This window comes from Heteronotia binoei, chromosome 2 (assembly GCF_032191835.1).
Source record: "Heteronotia binoei isolate CCM8104 ecotype False Entrance Well chromosome 2, APGP_CSIRO_Hbin_v1, whole genome shotgun sequence".
In the NCBI taxonomy this organism is placed as follows: domain Eukaryota; kingdom Metazoa; phylum Chordata; class Lepidosauria; order Squamata; family Gekkonidae; genus Heteronotia; species Heteronotia binoei.
In genome coordinates, this window is record NC_083224.1 from 24399020 (window position 1) to 24423192 (window position 24173).

At 45.9% G+C, this 24173-nt stretch overlaps 1 protein-coding gene across 1 annotated transcript in view; it reads right to left on the reverse strand.

The window, feature by feature from the left end:
* Nucleotides 1-13875: 13875 nt before the first annotated feature.
* The window catches only part of CDH4 (cadherin 4), a 1291203-nt gene continuing 1280905 nt past the window's right edge, over nucleotides 13876-24173 (reverse strand). Inside the window, exon 17 of the mRNA XM_060232964.1 lies at nucleotides 13876-14695. Within this exon, the coding sequence (XP_060088947.1) occupies nucleotides 14489-14695 (207 nt within the window). The 3' untranslated portion in view covers nucleotides 13876-14488. The remainder of the gene's footprint in view (nucleotides 14696-24173) is intronic.

Genomic DNA, 24173 nt, shown 5'->3' on the forward strand with positions numbered 1-24173 from the left:
TATCAGTGGCATTTCACGGTGCTTTACAAGATCGAACAAGGGAAAGAGAAAGGCAAAAAAGGATAAACACCCTGTTTTTTTCAGCCGTGGGCAGATAAGTCCTGTGATCTTCAGGATGCTGATATTAGTTCAGTGAGTTCAATAATTTGAATCTTGCCAGCAGCAATATTCTACCCAAAAAGCCCTGCAGGGACTCATTTGCATATTAGGCCACACCCCCTGACAGCATCATTGGTCCAGACAGGGGGGGGGGTTGTAGAAGAAGCCCAGCAGGGACTCATTTGCCACACATAGGCCACACCCCCTAACATCACCATTGTTTCACACAGGGCTTTTTTGTAGAAAAAGCCTAGCAGGAACTCAATTGCGTATTAGGCCACACCACCTGACACCAAACCAGCTGGAACTGGATTGTCCTGGCTTTCCTGGGGAGAAAAGAAAAAGAAGGCCTTGGCCTGGAAGTTCTGACCATTAGGGTTGCCAGGTATTACCTGGCTCCCGGCAAGGGGAAGTTTCTCTCTCACGTAAGGCAAACACGGCACGATGATATAACCCGAAAATGACATCTTTGCAATGGGCATGTCGTACGGGGATACTCTAGCAATTTGGGTAAAAGCTCTATGTTGCCATAGAGTTTCTACCCCAAATACAATATGCCTGGTGCGATGATGTCATTTCCAGGTGCAGTGATGTCACTTCCAGATGACATCATTGCACATGGGGCACAACAAGAGTTCTTTGGGGGTGGGCATTCCCCCACTGATCAGCTCCATGCTGGTGGGCTGGGGGCCCCCAAATCTTGGGGAACCCATGCCACAGTGGGAGACTGGGAACCCTACTGACCATAGAGTTCCTGGTGATTCCTAGACCCACCTAGAAGTGATAAAAGTAGCTCTAGCAATGGCCAGAAACTCCATAGTAATCATACCACAGAATTTCTGGTGATTGCTAGAGCTACTCTTGTCACTCTAGGAATTGCCAGAAACACTATGGTCAGAACTTTCAATGAATAGCCAAGGCCTTATTTTCATTTTTTCTCCTAGGATACTGGTGCTGCCCTGCCACAACCCTTCCATTAGTTGCCAGTCACTGCTTGGCAACCCTACATAGAGTCCACCCTGCAAAGGAGCCATTTTCTGCAAAGGAACTGATTTGTGTAGTCTGGAAACCGGTTGTAATTCTGGGAGATCTCCAGACTCCGCATGGAGGTTGGCAACCATATTAACCTTGCCCATCATCTAAGTTTATTCCAGTTGTGCTAATATATGGATTACCAAATTCCCCTGCTGCTGTAAGCCTTATGGGGAACAGTGGGTGTAGGTCAGAAAATGTTTTCCTGAGGAACGGCTGGGTTTTCTATATTTTCAAAGGAAATGGCTCCATTTTTGCTTTGTAATCCCAAAATGCTTTGGGGCATCTGGAAATGCGATTCACACCCAGCAGTTTGTAGTCTAATTAGGGTTGTGAAACCTCCTGTATAAAATGTTGAGACTCAGGAATATGCTGAGGGTTTCCTCAGATAAGCCAAGTATAACTTTATTTAAGCAAACAGCGTGAAGCAAATAAAAATGAGGGAGGATGGCCAGAGTCCTGCATAGCAGTTTGCTTACTCTCCATTTATTCAGAGCCAGAAGGAAAACCTGGAATTCCTCCACTCCAAATTCTGGAACTTTAGAACTAGGTTTAAGTATGGAATTGAACTAGGGCTTTTTTTTGTAGCAGGAACTCCTTTGCATATTAGGCCACAGCCCTCTTATGTAGCCAATCCTCCAAGAGCTTACAGGCTCTTAGTACAGGGCCTACTGTAAACTCCAAAAGGAATGGCTACATCAGGGGCATGTGGTCTAATATGCAAAGGAGTTCCCGCTGCAAAGAAGCCGAACACGACAGCTTCCATTTCAGGAAACCTAGAAACTACAGACTTGGGAGCTCTGTCAACAAGCCCTAAAATATTTTTACTTTTGCCCTCCTAGGGTTGCCGGCTCTGAGTTGGAAAATACTTGGATTTTGGGGGCTGGGTGGAGCTTGGGGAGGGTGGAGTTTGGAGTGAGGAGGGAGCTCAGCAGGTATAATACTGTAGAGCCCACCTGCTAAAGCTGCTGTTTTCTCCAAGGGAATTGTTCTCTGTTGTCTGGAGTTCAGCTGCAATACCAGGAGATCTCTAAAGGTAAAGGTAAAGGTAGTCCCCTGTGCAAGCACCGGGTCATTACCAACTCATGGGGCGATGTCACATAACAGCGTTTTCTTGGCATTTTTTTAAAAGGTGGTTTGCCATTGCCTTCCCCAGTCACCTTCCCTTTACCCCCGCCAAGCCGACCTCGGATGCTTTCTTAGCCCCACCCGCCTCACAGGGTGTCTGCTGTGGGGGTGGGGAGAAGATATGGGAGATTGTAAGCTGCTCTGAGTCTCTGATTCAGAGAGAAGGGTGGGGTATAAATCTGCAGTCTTCTTCAAACTGGCTCTCACAGAGCATCTCTCTCTGTCTATCCATGTTAGACTTATGTTGCAATCCAAAACAGCCCATTGAATGGAGCCGAGACTCTGTTTAGAATTGCGCCGCTAATGACTGGATACATTTATTGAGATCAACTCCAGCTAGTGAAAACAACCAAAGGCCTCTCATAAAGCCAATTCTCATGCCATCATTCCTTAATCAGAGGCACATGCCTTTGCTAATAGGGACACAATTAGATAATGGATGCATCAAACTTCCTTGCCATACTTGGAAGGCCCGGCTTCATTTAATTATTGTTTCCGAAAATGCCAATTTCCTTTTCATTATTATGTGCAGGCACAATCCAGCCGGCGTGGAGCACTTACACATTCCACTAATTTCAACGAGAGAGTTAAGATTGTCCACTGGAATAAATTTGACCTAAAATTGATTGGGGCTAATTTAGACTGTTCTCTTTATTGTTAGCACAACTCACTCGCTTTGTGTGTGCTCCTTGAGTTCTGAACTAGCTATGGAAATAATCCAGCTGTAATAACACCTGCAACTGAAATCATATCGAGGTGCATCTGTATGTCTTTGAATGTTGCACTGTTTGCTGTGTTGTTACGATCATTTGCAATTGGGTTGCTTTGTCCACACCATCTTGTTGCGAATGATATAGTAATAATGCAGTATCCAAAGATATACCGCTGTATTTATTTATTTATTTATTCTGTAACTTATATCCCGCCCTTCCCACAAGTGGCTCAGGGCGGCTTACAACAAACAATAAAATCGGAACAAATTAATACATTTAAAATCAAGCATTTAAAACCTAAAAACCTTAAAATTTTACATTATACATTAAAACTATACAGTATAATCACAAAAATCTGGAATCTGAAAGCTACATTTGTCCAGTCAGGCGTAGGCTAACCGGAAGAGGGTCGTCTTACAGGCCCTGTGGAACTGAGTAAGATCCCGCAGGGCCCTCACCTCTTCCGGTAGCTGGTTCCACCACATAGGGGCCATTGTGGAAAAGGCCCTGTCTCTAGTTCTTTTTCCTGAGGAAAAGAACTTCCTTGGGCCCGGGGATGGTGAGAAGATTTTGAGTCCCAGACCTCAGTACTCTCTGGGGAACGTGTGGGGAGAGACGGTCCCTCAGGTAGGCAGGTCCCAGGCCATATAGGGCTTTAAAGGTAATGACCAGCACTTTGTACCGGACTCGGTATATTATTGGAAGCCAGTGCAGAGCCTGAAGACCCGGCCGAATGTGCCCCCATCTTGGGAGCATCTGTAGCTGAAGGCAGATCAGAAGGTCTGCCCAGCCAATAGTCAATTCTGGCTCTCCAAGAACTTGGGCAGAGGTATTTTCTAGCCCTCGGAACGTATTTGTAATTGGGCCTGGGAAGTTTAGCATGTAAACTTTATTATACCCTCTACCAGATCATGTGATCTGAATAGAATCAAAGAGTTGGAAGGGACCTCCAGGGCCATCTAGTCCAACCCCCTGCACAATGCAGGAAACTCACAAACACCTCTCCCTAAATTGACAGAATCTTCATTGCTGCCATCCAGCCTCTGTTTAAAAACCTCCAAGGAAGGAGAGCCCACCACCTCCCGAGGAAGCCTGTTCCACTGAGGAATCGCTCTAACAATCAGGAAGTTCTTCCTAACATTGAGCCGGTAACTCTTTTGATTTAATTTCAACCCATTGGTTCTGGTCCTACCTTCCGGGGCCACAGAAAACAATTCCACACCATCCTCTATAAGACAGCCCTTCAAGTACTTGAAGATGGTGATCATATCACCTCTCAGCCGCCTCCTCTCCAGGCTAAACATGCCCAGCTCCTTCAACCTTTCTTCATAAGACTTGGTCTCCTGACCCCTCACCATCTTCATTGCCCTCCTTGTCAAGCATCTTGTTTCTTTACTAGTATGCCTATATTGCTGACTGTTATTCTAATGTGTTGCACATCAAAGCCATGTAACCTCTTCTTTAATTTTCACTAGTAGCAAATGCAGGAATGTCCTCTTTGAAGATAAGACCTCCGGGAACACTTTCTCAGGCTCAGGTCTGAACCCAGGATGTTGCTAACCACAGTAATAGATAAAGTAGCAAGCGTGTGAATTTCACACGCCTGAGTAGAAATACCTAAGGTATCTTTGATGTGCCCCCTTAAAGCTAGTATTCTTGAATTACCTTGTATCACTTCCAATCTGGTGCCTATTTGAGCACAATGGATAATCAATAAACCAACACTTTGTTTCAAAATCAAGGACTGGTTATTTTGAGATCTAATGCTTGACACTCCTCTGGACCCGTTCTAGCTTGTCTATATCCTTCTTAATTTTTTTCCACTTCATATGGAGCCCTTTTTCTAGGCAGGTCTTTTGCACAAGGCTGAATTACAGGTTAAGAAGAAGAAGAGTAGGTTTTATACACCACACTTCACTACCTGAAGGAGTCTTGGAGCGGCTTACAATCACCTTCCCTTCCTCTATCCATAGCAGATACCCCGTGAGGTAGGTGTGAGGCTGAGAAAGCTCTCAGAGAACTGTGACTGATCCAAGTTCACCCAGCTGGCAGCATTTGGAGAAGCAGGGGAATCAAACCAGGTTCTCCAGATTAGAGTTTGCTGCTTTTCTTTACCTTATAGAGTCTTAAAGTGGCTTACAGTTGCTTTCCCTTCCCTAACTCACACCTTGTAAGGTAGGTGGGGCTGAGAGAGCTCTGAGAGAACTGTGATTCTTTGTTCCCTGTGTGTTTACAATTTACATGGCAGGATAGGGAGCCAGAACGGTAGTGTGGTTAGCGTGCTGGAGTACAATCACAGATCCAGGGTCTAATACCCCCTCTGCCATGGAAGCTCACTGGGCAGCCCTGGGCTACTCACACTCATCCTTATCTACCAGAACTAACAAAATTTGTGGCAAGGTAGGAATTTTGGTGAGTCACTGCTCACTTCTTCAGATATAAGCCAACTAAATAAATTGTCCTGCTGCTTCACTGGGCAACAGCTAGAGGCTGAGTCTGGGGGGCAGGGGGTCTCCTTCCCTAGTCTGGCTTAGTGGTTGCCTCTTCCTGTCCCACCTCCCCCAGACAGCACTGCAGGAGGAAGTAATGGATGAGCCAACACCCACTGTAGCCAGTTCAGGCCAGGTCTATGTTGAGTGTTCCCTGCAGCACCAGGAGAACTACTGGGGCTTGGCTATGCTCAGGGCTTTTTTTTTGCAGCAGGAACTCCTTTGCATATTAGGCCACACCCCTCCTATATAGCCAATCCTCCAAGAGCTTACAGGGTTCTTATTACTGGGCTTACTGTAAGCTCTTGAAGGATTGGCTACATCACGGGGGTGTGTGGCCTAATATGCAAAGGAGTTCCTGCTACAAAAAAACCCTCCTTGCTATGATTGATATGAATATGTTAGTAGGAACATGCATGAAGCTGCCTTCTACTGAATCAGACCCTTGGCCCATCAAAGGCAACATTGGTCCATCAGAGTCAATACTCAGGCTGGATCCTAGGCTAACAAATTTCACATCACCAATAACACCGATTGTGATTGGAGATGTTGGGAACTGAACTTGGGACCTTCTGCATGTCAAGCAGATGCTCTACCCTTGCTCCTGTCTACCAGCGACCCTCTAGGAGAGTGGTCTACCATGGAACATTTCCTGTAAGTCTCCAGTTGTTCCTTGCTGTTGACAGCAAAGATCGGTTTGCAAAGCCTTCCCAAAATGATTTCTGGACCTGAAAGCTAAGTATTTAACAAATGCAGGTTCCTCCGTCTTGCATCTTGTGTCCCAGACATCGTTGAGATGGCTATCTTGTTGTGATTGCAAGGAGGTTGTGGATATATGCAAACACAACATGGCATATGTTCTAGTCATTGAGACTCAGAAGTGTACTGGTTTATTTTCCACTAATTTTGACATGAGCTGGGTGATTTTCCACTGAAGATTGTCAGCTCATTAAAAATTGTAGCTTTAAGCTCTTCACATGTTGCTTTTCTTTCTTTTTTTTTCAAAAGTGTTGACAGGACTAAAAAACTCTATTGAAACAAAAAGTTCACCGGGAGAATGCAACCGAAAATGTTTTATACAAATGGATCCTTGTTTTTTTTTTCATTTTAGCAGATCAGGTAAAGACGTCCCAAGGTGGAGAACATTTTTTGGAGATGTTGCATAGGAAGTGGGTGTGGTATGGAAGGGAAGGGAAGAATTAGTTTTCTTTTGTGAAAATGTCCAAATAAACCCAAAAGAAAAGCAAATCCCTCCGCACTAGACATGGTCAACTGTTCATTTCTCAGGAATTGCATTTCTACCCAGAAGAGGCATCAGCTGGAAATTGAACTACCATTTCAACAGTGTTCTTAAGTAGCCCTTAGTTTGTGCCCTTAGTGCTCCTATGCAAGCTTCCATTGAACTGAACAGCAGCTGCCCAAGACTGTGGGATTGTGTCCCTTGTTTTTACCAGACTTTCCTGTTCTGAGGACTGCCCAATTTTCCCCAATTTAGTAACTGTCCTGTCTGCTCTGCATACTGACATTGGCTTTGTGCCATTTATTTATGGTTTCTCACAAAGAATCACAGAGATTATTGTTTGCTGAGGATGCTGAGAGTTCTGGAAGAGACCCTGGTGGACTGCTTATGAAATTATGGTTCCTGTGATTCACTGGGCAAAGGGAATAACCAGTGGTGGGATTCTAGCAGGAGCTCATTTGCATATTAGGCTACACACCCCTGATGTAGCTAATCCTCCAAGAGCTTACAAGGCTCTTTTTTGGTAAGCTCTTGGAGGATTGGCTACATCAGGAGGGTGTGGCCTAATATGCAAAGCAGCTCCTGCTAGAATCCCACCTCTGGGAATAACCATCAAGCCGGTTTAAAATCTGCACTGCAGATACACCCTTGCGAGCCTTATTGGTATTCCCAGGCCTCATTTTGGGCAGGAGCTCATAATAGCGGAGCTCAAGAACCTCTAAATTTTATTGTGCTCTTTCTCCCCCCCAACCCCCAATACTGTGAGAATTTTGCTGGACTCTCAGATGTGACAAACTTTCTAATATTCCCCCCCCCCCAAAAAAAATGGGAAAATAGCCAAAACATATAAAGCAGACAGATGGAAATCTTCCTCATGCCACTGTGACCACATAGGAGAAAGTGATTTAAAAGTATGATGGGAGTAAGGTTTTATGACAATTATAATTCAAGAAACATTTTAAGGTAGATGCTGAGGTGATATTAGAGCATGTGCAAATGAGCTATGCAAATGAGTTGTGCTTAAGAGCTCTGGCACCTCTTTTTCTATGAAATGCCCCCTCACCACCCTGACTTCCACAGATCAGTTAATCCAGTACAATTTGACCTAGGACTATACAATCAGTTTCTCTGGAAAATGGGATTCCCTTTGTTTTGTCCTTGTCCATTGCATGAAGATTCTTATCATGCCAGTAAGAAATGTCATTTGATCAGTCATAATAAACAAATGGGTGAGCAGATCTACTACCTTGAAATACACAGAACTACTGGTGCAAAAAGCTAAGCATGGGAAAGAGGAGAGGAAGATTAGGGATTTTGCCAGATCCACCAGTGGTTTTGAAAGATCAAAAAAGATTGGATTTATATCCCGTCCTATACTCTGAATCTCAGCGTCTCAGAGCAGTTACAATCTCTTTTACCTCCCCCCTCCAACAGACACCCTGTGAGGTAGGTGGGGCTGAGAGAGCTCTCAAGGAAGCTGCCCTTTCAAGGACAACTCCTGCGAGAGCTATGGCTGACCCAAGGCCATTCCAGCAGCTGCAAGTGGAGGAGTGGGGAATCAAACCCGGTTCTCCCAGGTAAGAGTCGGCGCATTTAACCACTACACCAAACTGGCTCTCAGACTACAAAGGGGGTCGTGTATCGGAAAGTACCATCAAGTTGCAGCTAACTTATGGCAAACTCTCATGGGGTTTTCAAAGCAAGACACTTTCAGAGGTAGTTTGCCCTTGCTCTGAGTAGCAACCCTGGACTTCCTTGGCGGCACCCCACCCAAGCACCAAGCAGGACCGGCCCTGCTTCGCTTCCGAGATCTAACACAAGGCCAGGCCATCCCGGCTAAGGTAAAGGGCTCAGAGTGAGCAGGAATAACTGCAACTCTCCTTCCCGGCTCAGTCTCTGGAACGTCTGAAGCTTTCTTGCACCGAATCAGACCGCTGATCTATCAGAGTTAATATTGTCAGCTCTCCAGGATTGCAAGCAGAGGATTTCACATCACCCGCTACGTGAAACTTTTAACTGGCATTGCCGGGGATTGAACTTGGGGCCTTCTGCATTCTGAGCAGATGCTTGACCACTGAGCCATGGCGCGTCCCCGACCTCATCCTCATTTCCTTGTGTGGTGCTACAGCAAACGAGGGATCAAATTCTCCATTTGCCTGAAGCTGGGAAGGGATTGGGTTGGCTTCAGTGTTCCCTCTAAGCTGAGTTAGTGATCACAGTACTCGAGTCTCCAGCTCACACATTTGTGTCTTAGCTCAGGAAGGAGGGGCCCAGAGCAAGCTAATTTATGCAGCAGCTCACAACTTTAATGGCACTAGCTCATGAAGGAGAATTTTTGCTCGCAAGACTCCACAGCTTAGAGGGCATCTTGGTTGGCTTAAATCCAAATGCTCTGATTTAAATAGTCGGTGATTGAAGACAGAGGTCACAGTCCAGAGAATTGCCCAACCAGGTCTGAATACCCAGCAAGATTCCCTTCCCTGCCACGTAGGACATCTTTGGAGCTTATGAGAGTTTCAATTGTAGTCTGTGATACAGAACAGGGCAGGAGATGGTTAAAAGTATGGCTAGATGTTTGCAACTCCTGAGGGGTCCCTCATGTTGCTTTCTGGATCGTGGCCAGCCCAAACCGAACTGAAACTTCTCTATGTGAGTAAAATCATAACAAATAGGCAGAGCATTCCCTCCAGTATACTTTTTTTTTTTTACCACATTCCATTATCAGACACGACACATTTCAAATGATCGTTAATTTACAGAAATTGCATTTTATAGAAAATATGATACAATGAAATATAAAATGCGCGAGGAGCATTTTCAAAGTCTATAGACAAAGGAGCTTGCATTCTGATATGGTCTTTTTAAACAATGTACATTTCTCACGCTCAATCCCCCGCCCCATCCCCTTTCAATTTCCAAAGGAGAATCAATTTGTATACTGGAACAAAAAGAGAGAGAGAGAGCGATAATCAACCCCTCCTCCCCTTGTGGATAATCACTTCCCTAAATCTGTGCACATTCTTGGATTTAAAAGAAATAATATCTAAGCACGCCTACTTTTCCTTCTCTTAAACCTGTTGCAGAATTTTTTTTAAAAAAAAATCATAGATAATCCAAGATTTCATAGCACAATTAAGTGGCTCATAATCCATTAAATGTGGTTTTTACATTACACATCCATGCAATCTAAATAATTGTACAAATATTAGACATAAACCTCACTAGTCCAAATCATTAAATGGAAAAAAAAGTTTCAGAAAAAACAAACAAACATACAGAATCTAGATGTTTACTTTTCATTTTCAGAATGACCCTACGTACGAACTAGGTAGTATGCTACCCTTGATCATTGTGAGGTTCCATTGGGATGCAGCAAATAACCCTGGCTTGTCAACATTTAAGCACACGAATCACAAGGTACCCATTTATACCCCTGGCTGTCTTTCCATATTCACTAGACATTGGTTACTATTCAGGGCTTTTTTTGTAGCAGGAACTCCTTTGCATATTAGGCCACACACCCTTGATGTAGCCAAGCCTCCAAGAGCTAACAGGGCTCTTCATACTGGGCCTACTGTAAGCTCCAGGAGGATGGGCTACACCTCAGGGTGTGTGGCCTAATACACAAAGAAGTTCCTGCTACAAAAAAAGCCCTGGGTTACACATGGGTTAGCTAACTTGTACTTGCTGCTGTTTGGCTATTGACATTCAAGAGTGGCTAACAGTAGCCTGTATTACATATTACAATGAACACACATACGATGCACACATAGTATTTGTACGCATGTTGAGTAATTTTTAATGCTACGTTCAACAAATGTTTGGCTGAATGCACAATTTAAACCTCTTGTTTATCTGGGTACTGGTGCCTGTTTTTAAATAAATGCGTGTTGGGTCTTTCTTACGTGTGTACATGCAGGGTGTATGCAGGGGTGGAATTCTAGCAGGAGCTCCTTTGCATATTAGGCCACACGTCCCTGATGTAGCCAATCCTCGAAGGGCTTACAAGGCTCTTTTTTTGTAAGCTCTTGGAGGATTGGCTACATCAGGGGTGTGGCCTAATAGGCAAAGGAGCTCCCCCGGGTGTATGGATGCTCAATGTACCATGTATCCAGGGTTACTGGGACAGCTAACTGCTCATGAACTCCTGGGGCAAGTTTTTCCTCTAGCCCTTGGCGGTCTTACCAAATCTTACTCCAAAATGCAATACAGATGGTGCTCACCACTTTATTCAGGAGAAAAATGGTTTCTCAAGAGACAGGACTCTTCCACCTTTCAATATTTCATCTTTCTTTGTTAAGTTTTGTCTTTAACATTTCAACCAGGTGCCAGTGTGCTTTAACTGTGAAGCTCTTACTTTTACCTGGGGCCCAAATTAATACAAAGCTTGGCTACATGTGAGGAGTTTTGTTTCTGTGGCAAAATGCACTTGTTCTGGCTCCCAGATCACTGTCTGGAGAATACTAGAGTGCCAAAGTGGCCCATACTTTTGGTTCAACAAGCAAGTTTGTTGTAGTTTTGTCCTAGAGAGACAGTTTGTTGTAGTTCTGTCCTAGGAAAAAACTCACCTCGTTGACTCCTCTTCAGGGATGTCTTTATTGAGCTGTCTAGCACTAATAGTTCTTGAAGTATAAGGTGGGTCTTCCTAAACAGATAAAGGTAAGACAAAACAGAGTCTTCTCTGATGGCACCTGGTGGATATTGTACAAAATTGACTTACAGTAAGTCAGACCACGAAGTATTGTTCACTCTGATTGGCTGCGGCTAATCTATGTGTTTAGGTAGCCCTGCCTTCAGACATTCCTTCCTAGCCCAGCTAGTAGACATTCTTTTAATGGCAAGGTCAAGAATGAACCTTGGGTCCTTCTGCATACAGAGTGTGCGCACTGGCACTGACATGTGGGTCCCTCGGGTCTGGGTTAGGCCCAAAGTGAGTGCGCCGACTCACTGCCATTCCCTTCAAATCACTTCAGAACTTTCAGTGGTGGGCCTCATCTCTCTCACCTGACTGACAATTACGGAGACGGATAAAGCAATTTCTCTGTTTGAAGTAATGTTCCTTCCTTTCCTTAATGCTATGCTGACTCCTTCTTTCCCCCAGCTTCTTGCTAAGAGGAAGAAACATGGCTGCCAAGACTTTGACTTACATTTTTTTTTCCTGTTTGTTTTTAACGTGGTGCCCTTTGTACAAGGGGATGGTTTTCCCAACATAATCCATCTTTCAAAAAGTTCTTGGTTGCATGGCAAGTTTTGATATTTTCAGTGTATCCAGTGCCATGGTCCTTAAAATAACATGGTAAATAGGATGACACACAGGGTTGATAGCTCTGGATTGGGAAATACCTGGAGATTTTGAGGGCGGAGTCTGAAGAAGGCGGGGTTTGGGGAGGGGGGCTTCAATGGGGTATAATGCCATAAAGTCCACCTTCCAAAGCGGCCATTTTCTCCAGGTGAACTCATCTCGGTTACGTGGAGTTGTAATCCCAGATCTCCAGCCACCCTGGAGGTTGGCAACCCCACGTGAGCTGCATTCAGAGCATGGGGAAATGGTCTCTGACACAACTTTTTTTGGCCACACCAAAATCAGGTCTAGCCTGCATGGGATGAGATCATTTTTAGTGCCTACCAACTGAGCAGTGCAATGAAAGAGGTGCCCCTAGAATTCCTTGCAAGAGAAAGTGGGGTGCACATCTCAAGGCACAACCAATCCTGGGGTGCACTTCTCAAGTACCACTAATTGAGGCGAGGTCCAAAATTTCTGGGAGCAGCCGTGAAGTGCACCTGACTTTGGGAGTCACAAATGCATGGACCTTCGGTATCATTTGACAATGAAAGAACACATTAATTGCATGTGGTGAAATATACAAACAGTGCCATCCAAAGCAGAGTTACACCTTTCAAAGCACACTGACTTCTATGAACTTAGAAAGGTCTAACTGCATTTAGGACGGCGCTGCAACTCAGCTCATCTCTAGCATTTACAAGTTATCTTGTATCAATCTGCATGTGCTTTTTAAAGTTAAGTGCATTTATTTTTCTTATCAATATCGCAGCATTATAGAAAAGTCCTCCGGAGCTGGTGCTTCAGCTATCCTAAGTCACTCCAGACTTCACTAGTCTCTTCTTTAAAAGAAAAAAACAAACAAACCTCTAGAGAATAAAGGATACAACTCTGGCAAGGTGATTTATTTTATTGGTATCTGGTTTGGTGGTTAAACAGCATGCAAACTTGAGAGTTCCTTCCAAGGTCCAAAGAAGGTCTTGTTGCTATGGCACTAGAAGGTGATCTGTAGCAACTGCCCTCTTACCAATTCTGTAATTCTCTTTGAACAGGGGCAGCCATTTCTCAGCCTCTCCTTGGAAGAACCAAGGTCCATCCATCACCTTTTCCCTTATGTTTAGCTCCACCTACTTTCCACATTACAATGATAGGAAGGAGTGGCAAAAGGGGCGAAGCAACTGGCCACATCGACTCATGTAATAAACCACGTCATCCATGGACTGTCTACAGGGCAACTCAAGACCATGAAACAAAGGTATGTGCATCTGGCATGGTTTGGCCACCACACGTGACCTGCAGTGTTTTGCTACTGCTTGGATACTCCAGTGATAAGAGCATACCCTCTTTTCCTGAAGTCATGTGTTCATTTGCCCCCCAACTCTGTATCCCTCTTATCCTATCAGAATTCCACATTCAGTTAATTATGACGACGATCTGTGAGAAGCATGTAACCTAACCAGGGTTGATGGGACTTGGTAGGTGGCCGGAGCTTCGAGCAGCCCCCAAAGACAACAACACAAACTCTCACACACAAGTGGCCTTTGGTCTGCTCACCATTTACTGTAGGGCTTATGCAAAGACTTTTGTGTCGTACTCACCAAAGGCTCAATGCTATAACTCTAGGCAGCTACATCACATGTGACCGGGTCACGAGAGGAAACCCAGGTCGATAGTTTGCATCGGAGAAACAATGAAGTATATATACACAACAGGTTTACTCAGTTCACCATCTGCTTAGGCCAAAAGATAGCAGTTTAGATTTTTGTAGTCAAAAATGTTTTCGTTTTCCCCCCATCCCTGTTCTACCCTCAAACAAGTTCCCCACATTTTTGTTGGTTTTTTAAAAGAAAAAAGTACCCCCACCCCCTTTAAGAAACCATCCCACAATTCCTGGTGGTGGTTGTTTTTTTTTGTTAATTCCTTCCCAGCTAGAACTGGCTTAGGGTCATAGAGTGTGGTGCCCAAGACGGTCGAAACATAAATTTTTTTTGTTTCTTTTCTGAACACTCCTGAGATAGAGGGAATCTGATACATGTACCAAAAGGCACTTTCAAATATATATATCTATATATATATTTTAAAAACAGTGCTTCTGTTCTAAGAAATTCAAGTTAAGACAGAGTGCCTTTCACTCCCCTTAGTCATAAAGTGATAGAACAAGCCATATCCCTGCTGACACATTAGAAAAAAAAATAATAATTAAAAAAAAACACAATTGCAGCAGAGACGAGTGTTCATGCTAGACAGCTCGATGTTCTTTAAAAAAAAAAGAAATAAAGGGGAAAAAAACAGAAAAAGAAATGTTCCTAAATCACCACTAAAAGGAATACAGTCAGCAGGGCATAGTAATTAAAAAAGCTGCCACTTCTGTACAGTTCTTGCTTCTTCACCCTTTTCTTCTTCACCGTTGGGTTTCTTTGCCTTCCTTCCTTCCTCCTCTTCTAACTCTAGAGCTTTCCTCTTTTTTTTTTCTTTTTTTGTACTAAAACAATAGAATGAGGTCATTTTAGTCTTCCTCGCCTCCCCCGTACATGTCCGCCAGTTTCTTGAACCTTGGCCCCCAGTCATTAAGGTAGTCGTAATCTTGGTCTCCAGAACTGGACGAGTTAAGCGAGCTGACCGAGCCCGCTGTCGAACCGCTGCCCTCGTAGTCGAAGACAAGAAGGGAGTCGTATGGTGGGGCTGTTGGGTCGTTGTCTGCTGCTCTCAAGCCCTGGAAATCGAAAGAAGAAAACATCGTCTTGGGTGTAAGACATCCTAATCACACAGGAGAGATTGTGCTTTAGTGCAAAATACTGCTGACGCACTACATTTCAAATCTGTATCAGCTATTATTAATCGGAGTCGGCAGGGCTTCCCCCTAAAGCAGTGACATTCATCCCGTGGTACAGTTGTCCAACTTTGCCTGACAACTGGTGGCAGGGCATGGGGCTGGGGCAGGGCATGGGGAGGCAGATAAGTCATTCATAATCCCTACCATTGAGATTAGTTGGGTTACCAGAGCGTCACCACAATCTGGTGACATCACTTCCTGTTATAAGGCTGGAAACAATATCACAATTTCCCCCTCCATTTTTTCCCTGCTGCTCATTTAACCAGCAACAGGGGACCAGGAAGGATTGCTGAGAGTCCTCTCACTGGAAGCAGGTAAACGACACCCCTAACTTATGGGTTGGGACCTTTGGGGAATTGCAGGGCCCTACTTGCTGATTAGTGAGATCTGAGTCACATTAGCGAGATCTGAGTCCCGCCCCCCCTTACTGGAACAACCTGCTGCTATGTGCATATGCATTTATAATTTTTTTAATTTAACTTATTTTACAAAAATGTATACCTTGCCTTTTTGCCTTAATAAAGGACAGTAAGGACACATAACATCCTGTTTATTGAACATAACAACGTAAGAGAAGCCGTGTTGGATCAGGCCAATGGCCCATCCAGTCCAATACTCTGTGTCACACAGTGGCCAAAAAAACCCAGGCGCTATCAGGAGGTACACCAGTGGGGCCAGGACACTAGTCCCCCCACTGTTGCCCCTCCCAAACACCAAGAATACAGAGCATCACTTGCCCCAGACAGAGAGTCCCAACAATACGCTGTGGCTAACAGCCAATAGGTTTATCCAATCCCCTCTTGAAGCAGTCTATGCTTGTAGCTGCCCCACCCCCTGTGGGAGTGAATTCCATGTGTTAATCACCCTTCGAGTGAAGAAGGACTTCCTTTTATCTGTTCTAACCCCAACTGCTCAGCCATTTCATTGAGTGTCCACGAGTTCTTGTATTGTGAGAAAGGGAGAAAAGTACTTCTTTCTCTACTTTCTCCATCCCATGCATAATCTTGTAAACCTCTATCATGTCACCCCGCAGTTGACATTCCTCCAAGGCACACCCACTAGGCAAATTAGGCATTTGCCTAGGGCACCTTCCTCCTGGTGCCCAAGACAAATGCCTAATAGTCTCTCCTCCACGGCCGCCACCACTGCCTGCCCCCTCCCTTCCCTTCCCTAGCACAGCGCCACACCCCGTCCCCTGGGCGTGCTCAGAGGAGTTCTGCTAGGCTTGGGCCTACCTGCTTCAACGGGGCCCGAGCATCTGAGTGTTCTCTGACGAGAGAACTGAAGGATGCTTCATTCCCCCTCCCTTTCAGTTCTGATTGAAGCAGGTAGGTCCAAGTCTAGTTGTGGCGCTCCTCTGACTGCACTGGGCGCGGGGTGGGGGTGGTAAAGCTTGCCGCCATGTTGCGGTGCTGCAGGGGGAGAAAGGGCGGTAGTGGCAGTGGCGGGGGCAGCCAGCCCAGCCTGGGGGGGTGTGTGTGTGCGTGCAAGTGTGCTTAGTGCGCTCACAGGGTGCGGGGCAGCAGGCAGGGTGTCAGCCTTGGGCGCCATGCATCCTAGGCACCATATTTCCAAAGGCACCATATTTCCTGCCTCTTTTTGCACACATCCTGAAAGGAGCAGCAGGACTTGTTCCTCACTAAGATACACTTCTTGGATCTCAGAGTGTAGTTTTTGTCCCCGACTCTCTCAGTTTGCCGTTCACACCACTGGCCTTGCCCCTGGCGCATTCACACGTCTGTTTTCTTTCTCTTCCTCTCACATGGCTCGAATGACATGTCACTTCCTATAACATATTTCCTTGTTCAGTGGGTCCTATGCAGGATGGGTTCTGGGACCGGAAAGCTCGAACACCCACTGCTTTAAAAGATCTATCTATTTTTATTCTGAAGCTCAGTATGGTATCTATGGTTCTGCCTTTCCCTCTCTGATGTAGTTAAGGCTGAGAAAGGGTGACTGCTCCAAGGTTACCCAGTGAGATTCAAGACACTGGAACCCAGGCATCTCTAACACTACGTCACAGGCTTCGCATCTTGGGAACTGTACTTTGGCGAGACTGCTGAGAATTCTCAATTAGGAATTAGTAGCCATTCTTGCAGAACCACAGTTCCTGGTTTCCACTGATGAAAGGGTCGGCAATTTAAGGCTGCAATCCTATCCATGCTTACTTGAGAGATCCTATCCATGCTTACTTGAGAGTAAGGCCCATCCATAGAACATGGGACATCTGTAAATGAATATGTGTAGGATCACATTACATGCACGTGCGGTCTGTTTCTATCCGAACACAGTGCAGGTCTTTTAAGCTGGCAGCCGCCCCATTCACATCAACTTGGGCTTCCAAGTCTTCTCCTACGGCAGGAGAGCTCCCACCCTGGATTCCCACTTCACTGCTCCCACTGGACAGCACGATGGTGGGGAAATGGGAAGGCATTCGGCAACGTGCCAATGTGTGGCGTCTTTTCTAGAAGAAACCCAAGAGCATTAGTATGAAGCTCTAGGATTTGCCCTGAACTCTACCCCAAATCCTGCAGCATCATGCTAACATAAGAACATAAGAAGAAGGAGACTGCAGATTCATACCCTGCCCTTCTCGCTTCGGCAGGGGAGGGCGGGATATAAGAATAAATTTATTATTATTATATTATTATTATTCTCTCTGAATCGGAGACTCAGAGCGGCTTACAATCTCCTATATCTTCTCCCCCCACAATAGACACCCTGTGAGGTGGGTGGGGCTGAGAGGGCTCTCCCAGCAGCTGCCCTTTCAAGGACAACTCCTGCAGGAGCCATGGCTAACCCAAGGCCATTCCAACAGGTGCAAGTGGAGGAGTGGGGAATCAAACCCAGTTCTCCCAGATAAGAGTCCGCACACTTAACCTCTACACCAAATTGGCTCCATCCCTGATGGATTAGACCAGTGGTCCATCTAGTTCAGCACTGTGTCTCACACGGTGGCCAACCAGTAGCTCTGGAGAGCCAGGGCATAGAGGTTGAGGCCTTCCCCTGATGTTGCCTCCTGGCTCTGGGATTCAGAGGATTAATGCCTTTGAATGAACATATCAACACATGAATGGGGAGGTTCCCCTCAGTCATCATGGCTAATAGTCACTGATAGACTTATCCTCCATGAAATGATCTAATCCCTTTTAAAACTGCTTATTCCTGTGGCCATCACAAAAGCCTCTGGGCAGTGAATGCCACATTTTAATCACCCCCTGTGTCAAGCAGTGTTTCCTTTTGTCTGCCCACGACGATATCACTTCCGCTTTCAAAAGGGAAGTGACGTCACATGTCGGCGTGGTGCCCAAGCGCTTGTTCCTGCTGAGCTGGCAACTCTAACATCAACAGATGCACCCGTCAAGTTCATTGGGTCTTGTGTGAACATTAAATTGCCTGCATATTTGCACCAGCTGCAGAACACAGCTGGCTTCTGCTTACAGCTCTCCCTTGCTGGCTCAGAGCAATTCAGAATATTGTATAAGTGGAGAGAGACCAGATTTAGAGGGAAGGTTCTTTTTTTTCCTGTGGCGCTCTTCCGAGCCTATGTTTCACCTGCTGCAGAAGTGCCACAGCTCTTTGCAGAGACTGCCTGCTCGAAGCTTCACGGTCTGTCCCTCATCTGCTCCTTGCTCAACATGGCTCCATTCACCCAGGTAGGCGATGGCAGAAAGAGGACACTGGAAGAAAGGTTTTGTGCAACGTTCCTCTGTGAGAGGTATCCCTGCCATTTCCCCAGTGATTCCCTCCTTCTCTAGTGTGTAGACCACAGCAGCTCAGTACACAAGGTGTGTGATTGAGAATCATTTGTGAGAGTTGTGCTAAATCAGCACAGTCAGGACAAACTCACTGGGATGCCTTATGAATACTAGCATTTATCTATGATATGTTTCCATTACTTTTACTACATAAGAAGAAGAAGATATTGGATTTATATCCTGTCCTACACTCTGAATCACAGCGTCTCAGAGTGGTCACAATATCCTTTACCTTCGCCTCCCCCCACAACAGACACCCTGTGAGGGAGGTGGAGCTAAGAGAGCTCTCACAGAAGCTGCCCTTTCAAGGACAACTCCTGCGAGAGCTATGGCTGACCAAAAGCCATTCCAGCAGCTGCAAGTGGAGGAGTGGGGAATCAAACCCGGTTCTCCCAGATAGGAGTCCGCACACTTAACCACTACACCAAACTGGCTCTCTGAATACTTGTGGAGTATAATATCTGAGAGAGATTATTTAATTTTTCAACTGATGTTGTACATGGTCAGTATTTATCACTCATATTGTTTATCATGTTTTACTTGCTTCTTCTACCCACTTTATATTTGTTTGCTGGATGGTTTTTACTAACATCAAGTAATTGGAACTGTATCCATATGAATAGCGATCCTGTCTGTATCTGCTCAAAAACTTTTAATAAAATGTTAGTTAGTATGAATGCTTTGGTGCAAGTGACTCAACACTTATCAAATTATCTGAGCACTTCCTTTTTTCTTTTTTGTGCTCTGTGTGTGTGCGCGCATGCATGGATGTATGTGTGTACGCTCATGCCTGGAAGCAGGGGCAGAATTCTAGCAGGAGGTCCTTTGCATATTAGACCACACACCCCTGATGTAGCCAATCCTCCAAGAGCTTACAAAAAAAGAGCCTTGTAAGCTCTTGGAGGATTGGCTACATCAGGGGTGTGTGGCCTAATATGCAAAGGAGCTCCTGCTAGAATTCCACCCCTGCCTGGTAGTCATAATGACCTCTGGTGTCTCTCACTTGGGTGTGGAGGACATTCAGAGAAGTGGCTTGATATAGCCTACCTCTGCCTCCTGACCCTGGTATTCCAAGGATGTCTCCCATCCAAATACTTGCCAGGGTCGGCTCTGCTTAGCTACCAAGAGCTCATGAGTTTGCCTGAGCTACCTGGTCAGAGCTGGGCATTGCCTACACTGTGTTAGGTTTTGTGCCTACATTGCCACAGCAGGAGGGGGTGTTGCCAAGCCCAGAGGCATAAGCAGCAAAGCTGAAAGCAAGTAGTCATGACACACTCAGACTGTTACCGCAGTGGAGGATGGTAAGCAGTGGGGTGCTGAAGGGCTCAGTACTGGGTCTCATGCTCTTTAACTTGTTCATTAATGATTTGGAGTTGGGAGTAAGCAGTGAAATGGCTAAGTATGCAGATGACACTAAATTGTTCAGGATGGTGGGAACCAGAGAGGATTGTGAGGCACTCCAAAGGCTGGGTGAGTGTTGAGGCTGGGTGAGTGGGCATTAACATGGCAGATGAGGTTCAATGTGGCCAAGTGCAAAGTAATGCACATTGCGGTCAAGAATCCCAGCTACAAATACAAGTTGATGGGGTGTGAACTGGCAGAGAATGACCAAGAGAATGATCTTGGGGTCATGGTAGATAACTCACTGAAAATGTTGAGACAGTGTGCGATTGCAATAAAAAAGCCCAATGCCATGCTGGAATTATTAGGAAGGGAACTGAAAACAAATCAGTCAATATCATAATGCCCCTGTATAAATCAATAGTGTGGCCTCCTTTGGAATACTGTGTACAATTCTGGTCACTGCACCTCAAAGAGGATATTATAGCATTGGAAAAAGTGCAGAAAAGGGCAACTATAATGATTAAAGGGTTGGAACACTTTCCTATGAAGAAAGGTTAAAACGCTTGGGGCTCTTTAGCTTGGAGAAACGTCAACTGTGGGGTGACACGATAGAGGTTTACAAGATTATGCATGGGATGGAGAAAGTAGAGAAAGAAGTCCTTTTCTCCCTTTCTCACACTACAAGAACTTGTGCGCATTCAATGAAATTGCTGAGCAGTCAGGTTAAAATGGATAAAAGGAAGTACTTCTTCACTCAAAGGGTGATTAACATGTGGAACTCACTGCCACAGGAGGTGGTGGCAGCTACAAGCATAGCCAGCTTCAAGAGGGGACTGGATAAAAATTTGGAGCAGAGGTCCATCAGTGGCTATTAGCCAAAGTATATTATTGGACTGCTCTCGAAGACAATCTCCAGGTGCAGAATGGATTAATCTCATCTCCGGGTAAAAGCACAAAGAACACAGTGTGCTTTTTCACAGACTGATGATGCTGAGCTATATTCTGAAGAGCTGATAATACCTTGTGGGACAACTGTGTGTTTCCAATCTATGTTTCATCCAAAGTATACCTTTCACCAAACCAGGGCTATTGCAGCATCAATGGATACAGCAGGTGGAAGGGAGGGGAAAGCCTTGCCAAGTGGAGCAGTGGGGCTTGCTAAGAGGTCCTTTGGATGGAAACCAGAGGGACATAGGAGCATGCTGGGCCAGCAACTCTCTCTCAGCCTGACCATGTGATACAAGTCTGGTCCCCCGACCCCATTTGAAGTCACATGAAACATCAGAGAACCAGGGCTTTTTTTTCTAGCAGGAACTCCTTTGCATATTAGGCCACACACCCCTGATGTAACCAATCTTCCAAGAGCTTACAGGGCTCTTCTTACAGGGCCTATTGTAAGCTCTTGGAGGACTGGCTACATCAGGGGTGTGTGGTCTAATATGCAAAGGAGTTCCTGCTACAAAAAACGCCCTGCGGAGAACTAACCTTCCCAAGTGCTCTAGGATCCGATTTGGCGATGCAAGGCGTGAGGGATTTCAGCCTCTCTTGCTGCCCCATTTTCCTGAGCTCACTTGGGCAGCAAAGTGCTTGGGAATTCTGGTTCCCCAAAGTTACATGTAACTGCAAGTTGGCTTGTGGGCATCCTTAAGCCAACTGCGTCACATGTATCGTCTAATTTGGCCCTTATTTCCCCTTCTCAAAGTCAGGTGAAAAACCGTATACATGACCCATCAGGAAAAGAGCATGATCAGGGCTTTTTTTTTTTTTTTTTGTAGCACAAACTCTTTTGCATATTAGGCCACCCCCCCTCCCCAATGTAGCCAATCCTCCAAGAGCTTACAGGGCTCTTAGTACTGTGCCTTCTGTAAGCCCCTGGAGGATTGGCTACATCAAGGGGTGCGGCCTAATATGCAAGTGGGTTTCTGCTACAAAAAAACCCCCTGAGCAGGATACATAGTTTTCATGCCCAGTTGTGTCACCAGACTTTGGAGACTTTGGCCACCAAACTGGAACAAGAGCATGTGATTAAAGAAAACCATACAAGTTCTCATACAGACAAATCAGCAGATACTAATTTTTAGTGCTGGTTTGGTGGAGTAGGTAGGGAAGGGAGGATTATTCCAGAAATACCTCCGATCCTTCCTGTCTCTCCGCCTCAAGACATACGATAAGCTCTGTCAAAGCTGGTGTCACAGTCATCTTCTTGATGGTGGGGGGGGGGGGAAGGAGGAGAGAGATCTGTGAGTGCTTTTTTTTAGTAGCAGAACCTTGAAATTGTGGAAGGGGTTTAAAGTGTGAAGCAGCAGAGAAGCGTCCTTCCCGGACCCCATGAATGTGCGAAAAGGAGCGCGTGTTCGCATGTACAAGAGAGGAAGGATTTTAATGATTAAAAAAAAAGAGCGTCTCAAGGCCAGGAAATTGTCACAATCACAAAATTAAATTGCTTCCACATTTATGTATCCGACTTATGAAATGGATCGCGTTCTTGCCTCGGAGGAAATAACTCATCGATTGGTTTGCAAACACGCAGGCTCTTTTTCTCTCTCTTCTAAAGTAAAAGGATCAAGTCGACAAATTAAAGATAAATATTAAATGCCGAGCTTCAAGAACTACACAGGGAATTCATGCTTTTCTGGTGCAGCTGGAGCACAGCAAGAGAGGAACAGGAATCTGCACGTCTCTGCTTGCAATGCAGACGCAAGCTATGGCCTCCAAACAGAAGGAGGTGATCCATCCCTGTGAAATCTTCGGATTTCGCTTTAAAAATACGTTTCTAGTCCAGCGGTGGCCAAACTTGCTTAATGTAAGAGCCGCACAGACTACAGCCGCATCAGATGTTTGAGAGCCACAGTGCATGAATGTCAGATGTTTGAGAGCTGCAAGATGAGAAGGGAGGGAGGGAAGCAAATAAATGGGGGGAGGATGAGGGGGAGCGAGGTGGAAAGAAATCAACTTTAAATGCATTCTCCAAGCCACCAACTGGCTTGGCAGGGAGAACTGATTTAAGCCTTCTCCAAGCTGGCCAACAGGATGGTGAGGGCTTCAAGAGCTACACAATATGTGTGAAAGAGCCATGGTTTGGCCATCCCTGTTCTAGTCCCTAGGGAGACAGAGGAAAACTTGAAAATAGGTGGCTAGGTTCAACTAAACTCTTGGGAGGATGACCTTTCCAGCTCCAGGTGTAATTACTGTACATGAGGGCCATTCATCTTAGGGTTCCCCACAATCTGTTTCTCCACTGCCCCTTGAGTCACGTGCTGGCGGGGCTGGCTCGTCCACTAGGCAAACTAGGCGCTTACCTAGGGTGGCGGGAGGATAGGGGCACCAAATTGGGCTCCCCGCCGGTACCCCAGGCAAGCGCCTAGTTTGCCTGCCTCCCCCCCTCCCAGTGCGATCAGAGCGTGCTGCACCTGGGCCCTGGCGGCCACAACGCGGCGTGAATCTTATCTTTCAAAGATCGTGCTGGAGGAGGCTTGGCTCCCCCTCCCTTCCAGAAAGGAAGAAGCCTCCAGCATGTTCTTCAAAAGATAAGATACACGCCACATTGCAGCCGGTACAGCCCAGGCGTGGCATGCTCTGATCGCAGGGAAGGGGGGGGAGGCGACGGGAAAGGAAGGGGAGGGGAGGGAGGGAAGGAAGGAAGGGGCAGGTGGATGGACGCCATGTGGAGGCACAGCGCGTTCGGGGGGGTACGATGGAGTGCAGCGCTGCATTTCAGCACTGTGGGGGGCAGTGGTGGAGGGGTGCCTGCCTGGCGTGCCATGTGCCCTTGGGCTGGCACTGTGGGCTGGTAGCAGAATGCTCCCATCCAGCCTCCTCCTCCCTTAAACTGCTTAAAATTTAGAGCTTAGAATACCTTGAATGAGGGCGGCAAGATGGGGTGATCCAGTGGTGTGCACAGATGTCTCAGGAAATAGGGTTCAGCTGAGCTCTTTGATAATACCTCTATACTCTGATGGTGCACCCAGATTTTTTTTTGGGGGGGGGGGGGAGAGGATCATATCTTGGAACTAGATGGTCTATTAGTAGCTCTTCCATTCTACTATCCAAAAAGAGAAGAGGGAGTGTGGCTCAGGGGTAGAGTCTCCTTGGATGCAGAAGAAGAAGAAGAATTGCAGATTTATACCCTGCCCTTGTCTCTGAATCAGAGACTCAGAGCAGCTTACAATCTCCAACATCTTCTTCCCCCACAACAGACACCCTGTGAAGTGGCTGGGGCTGAGAGGGCTCTCCCAGCAGCTGCCCTTTCAAGGACA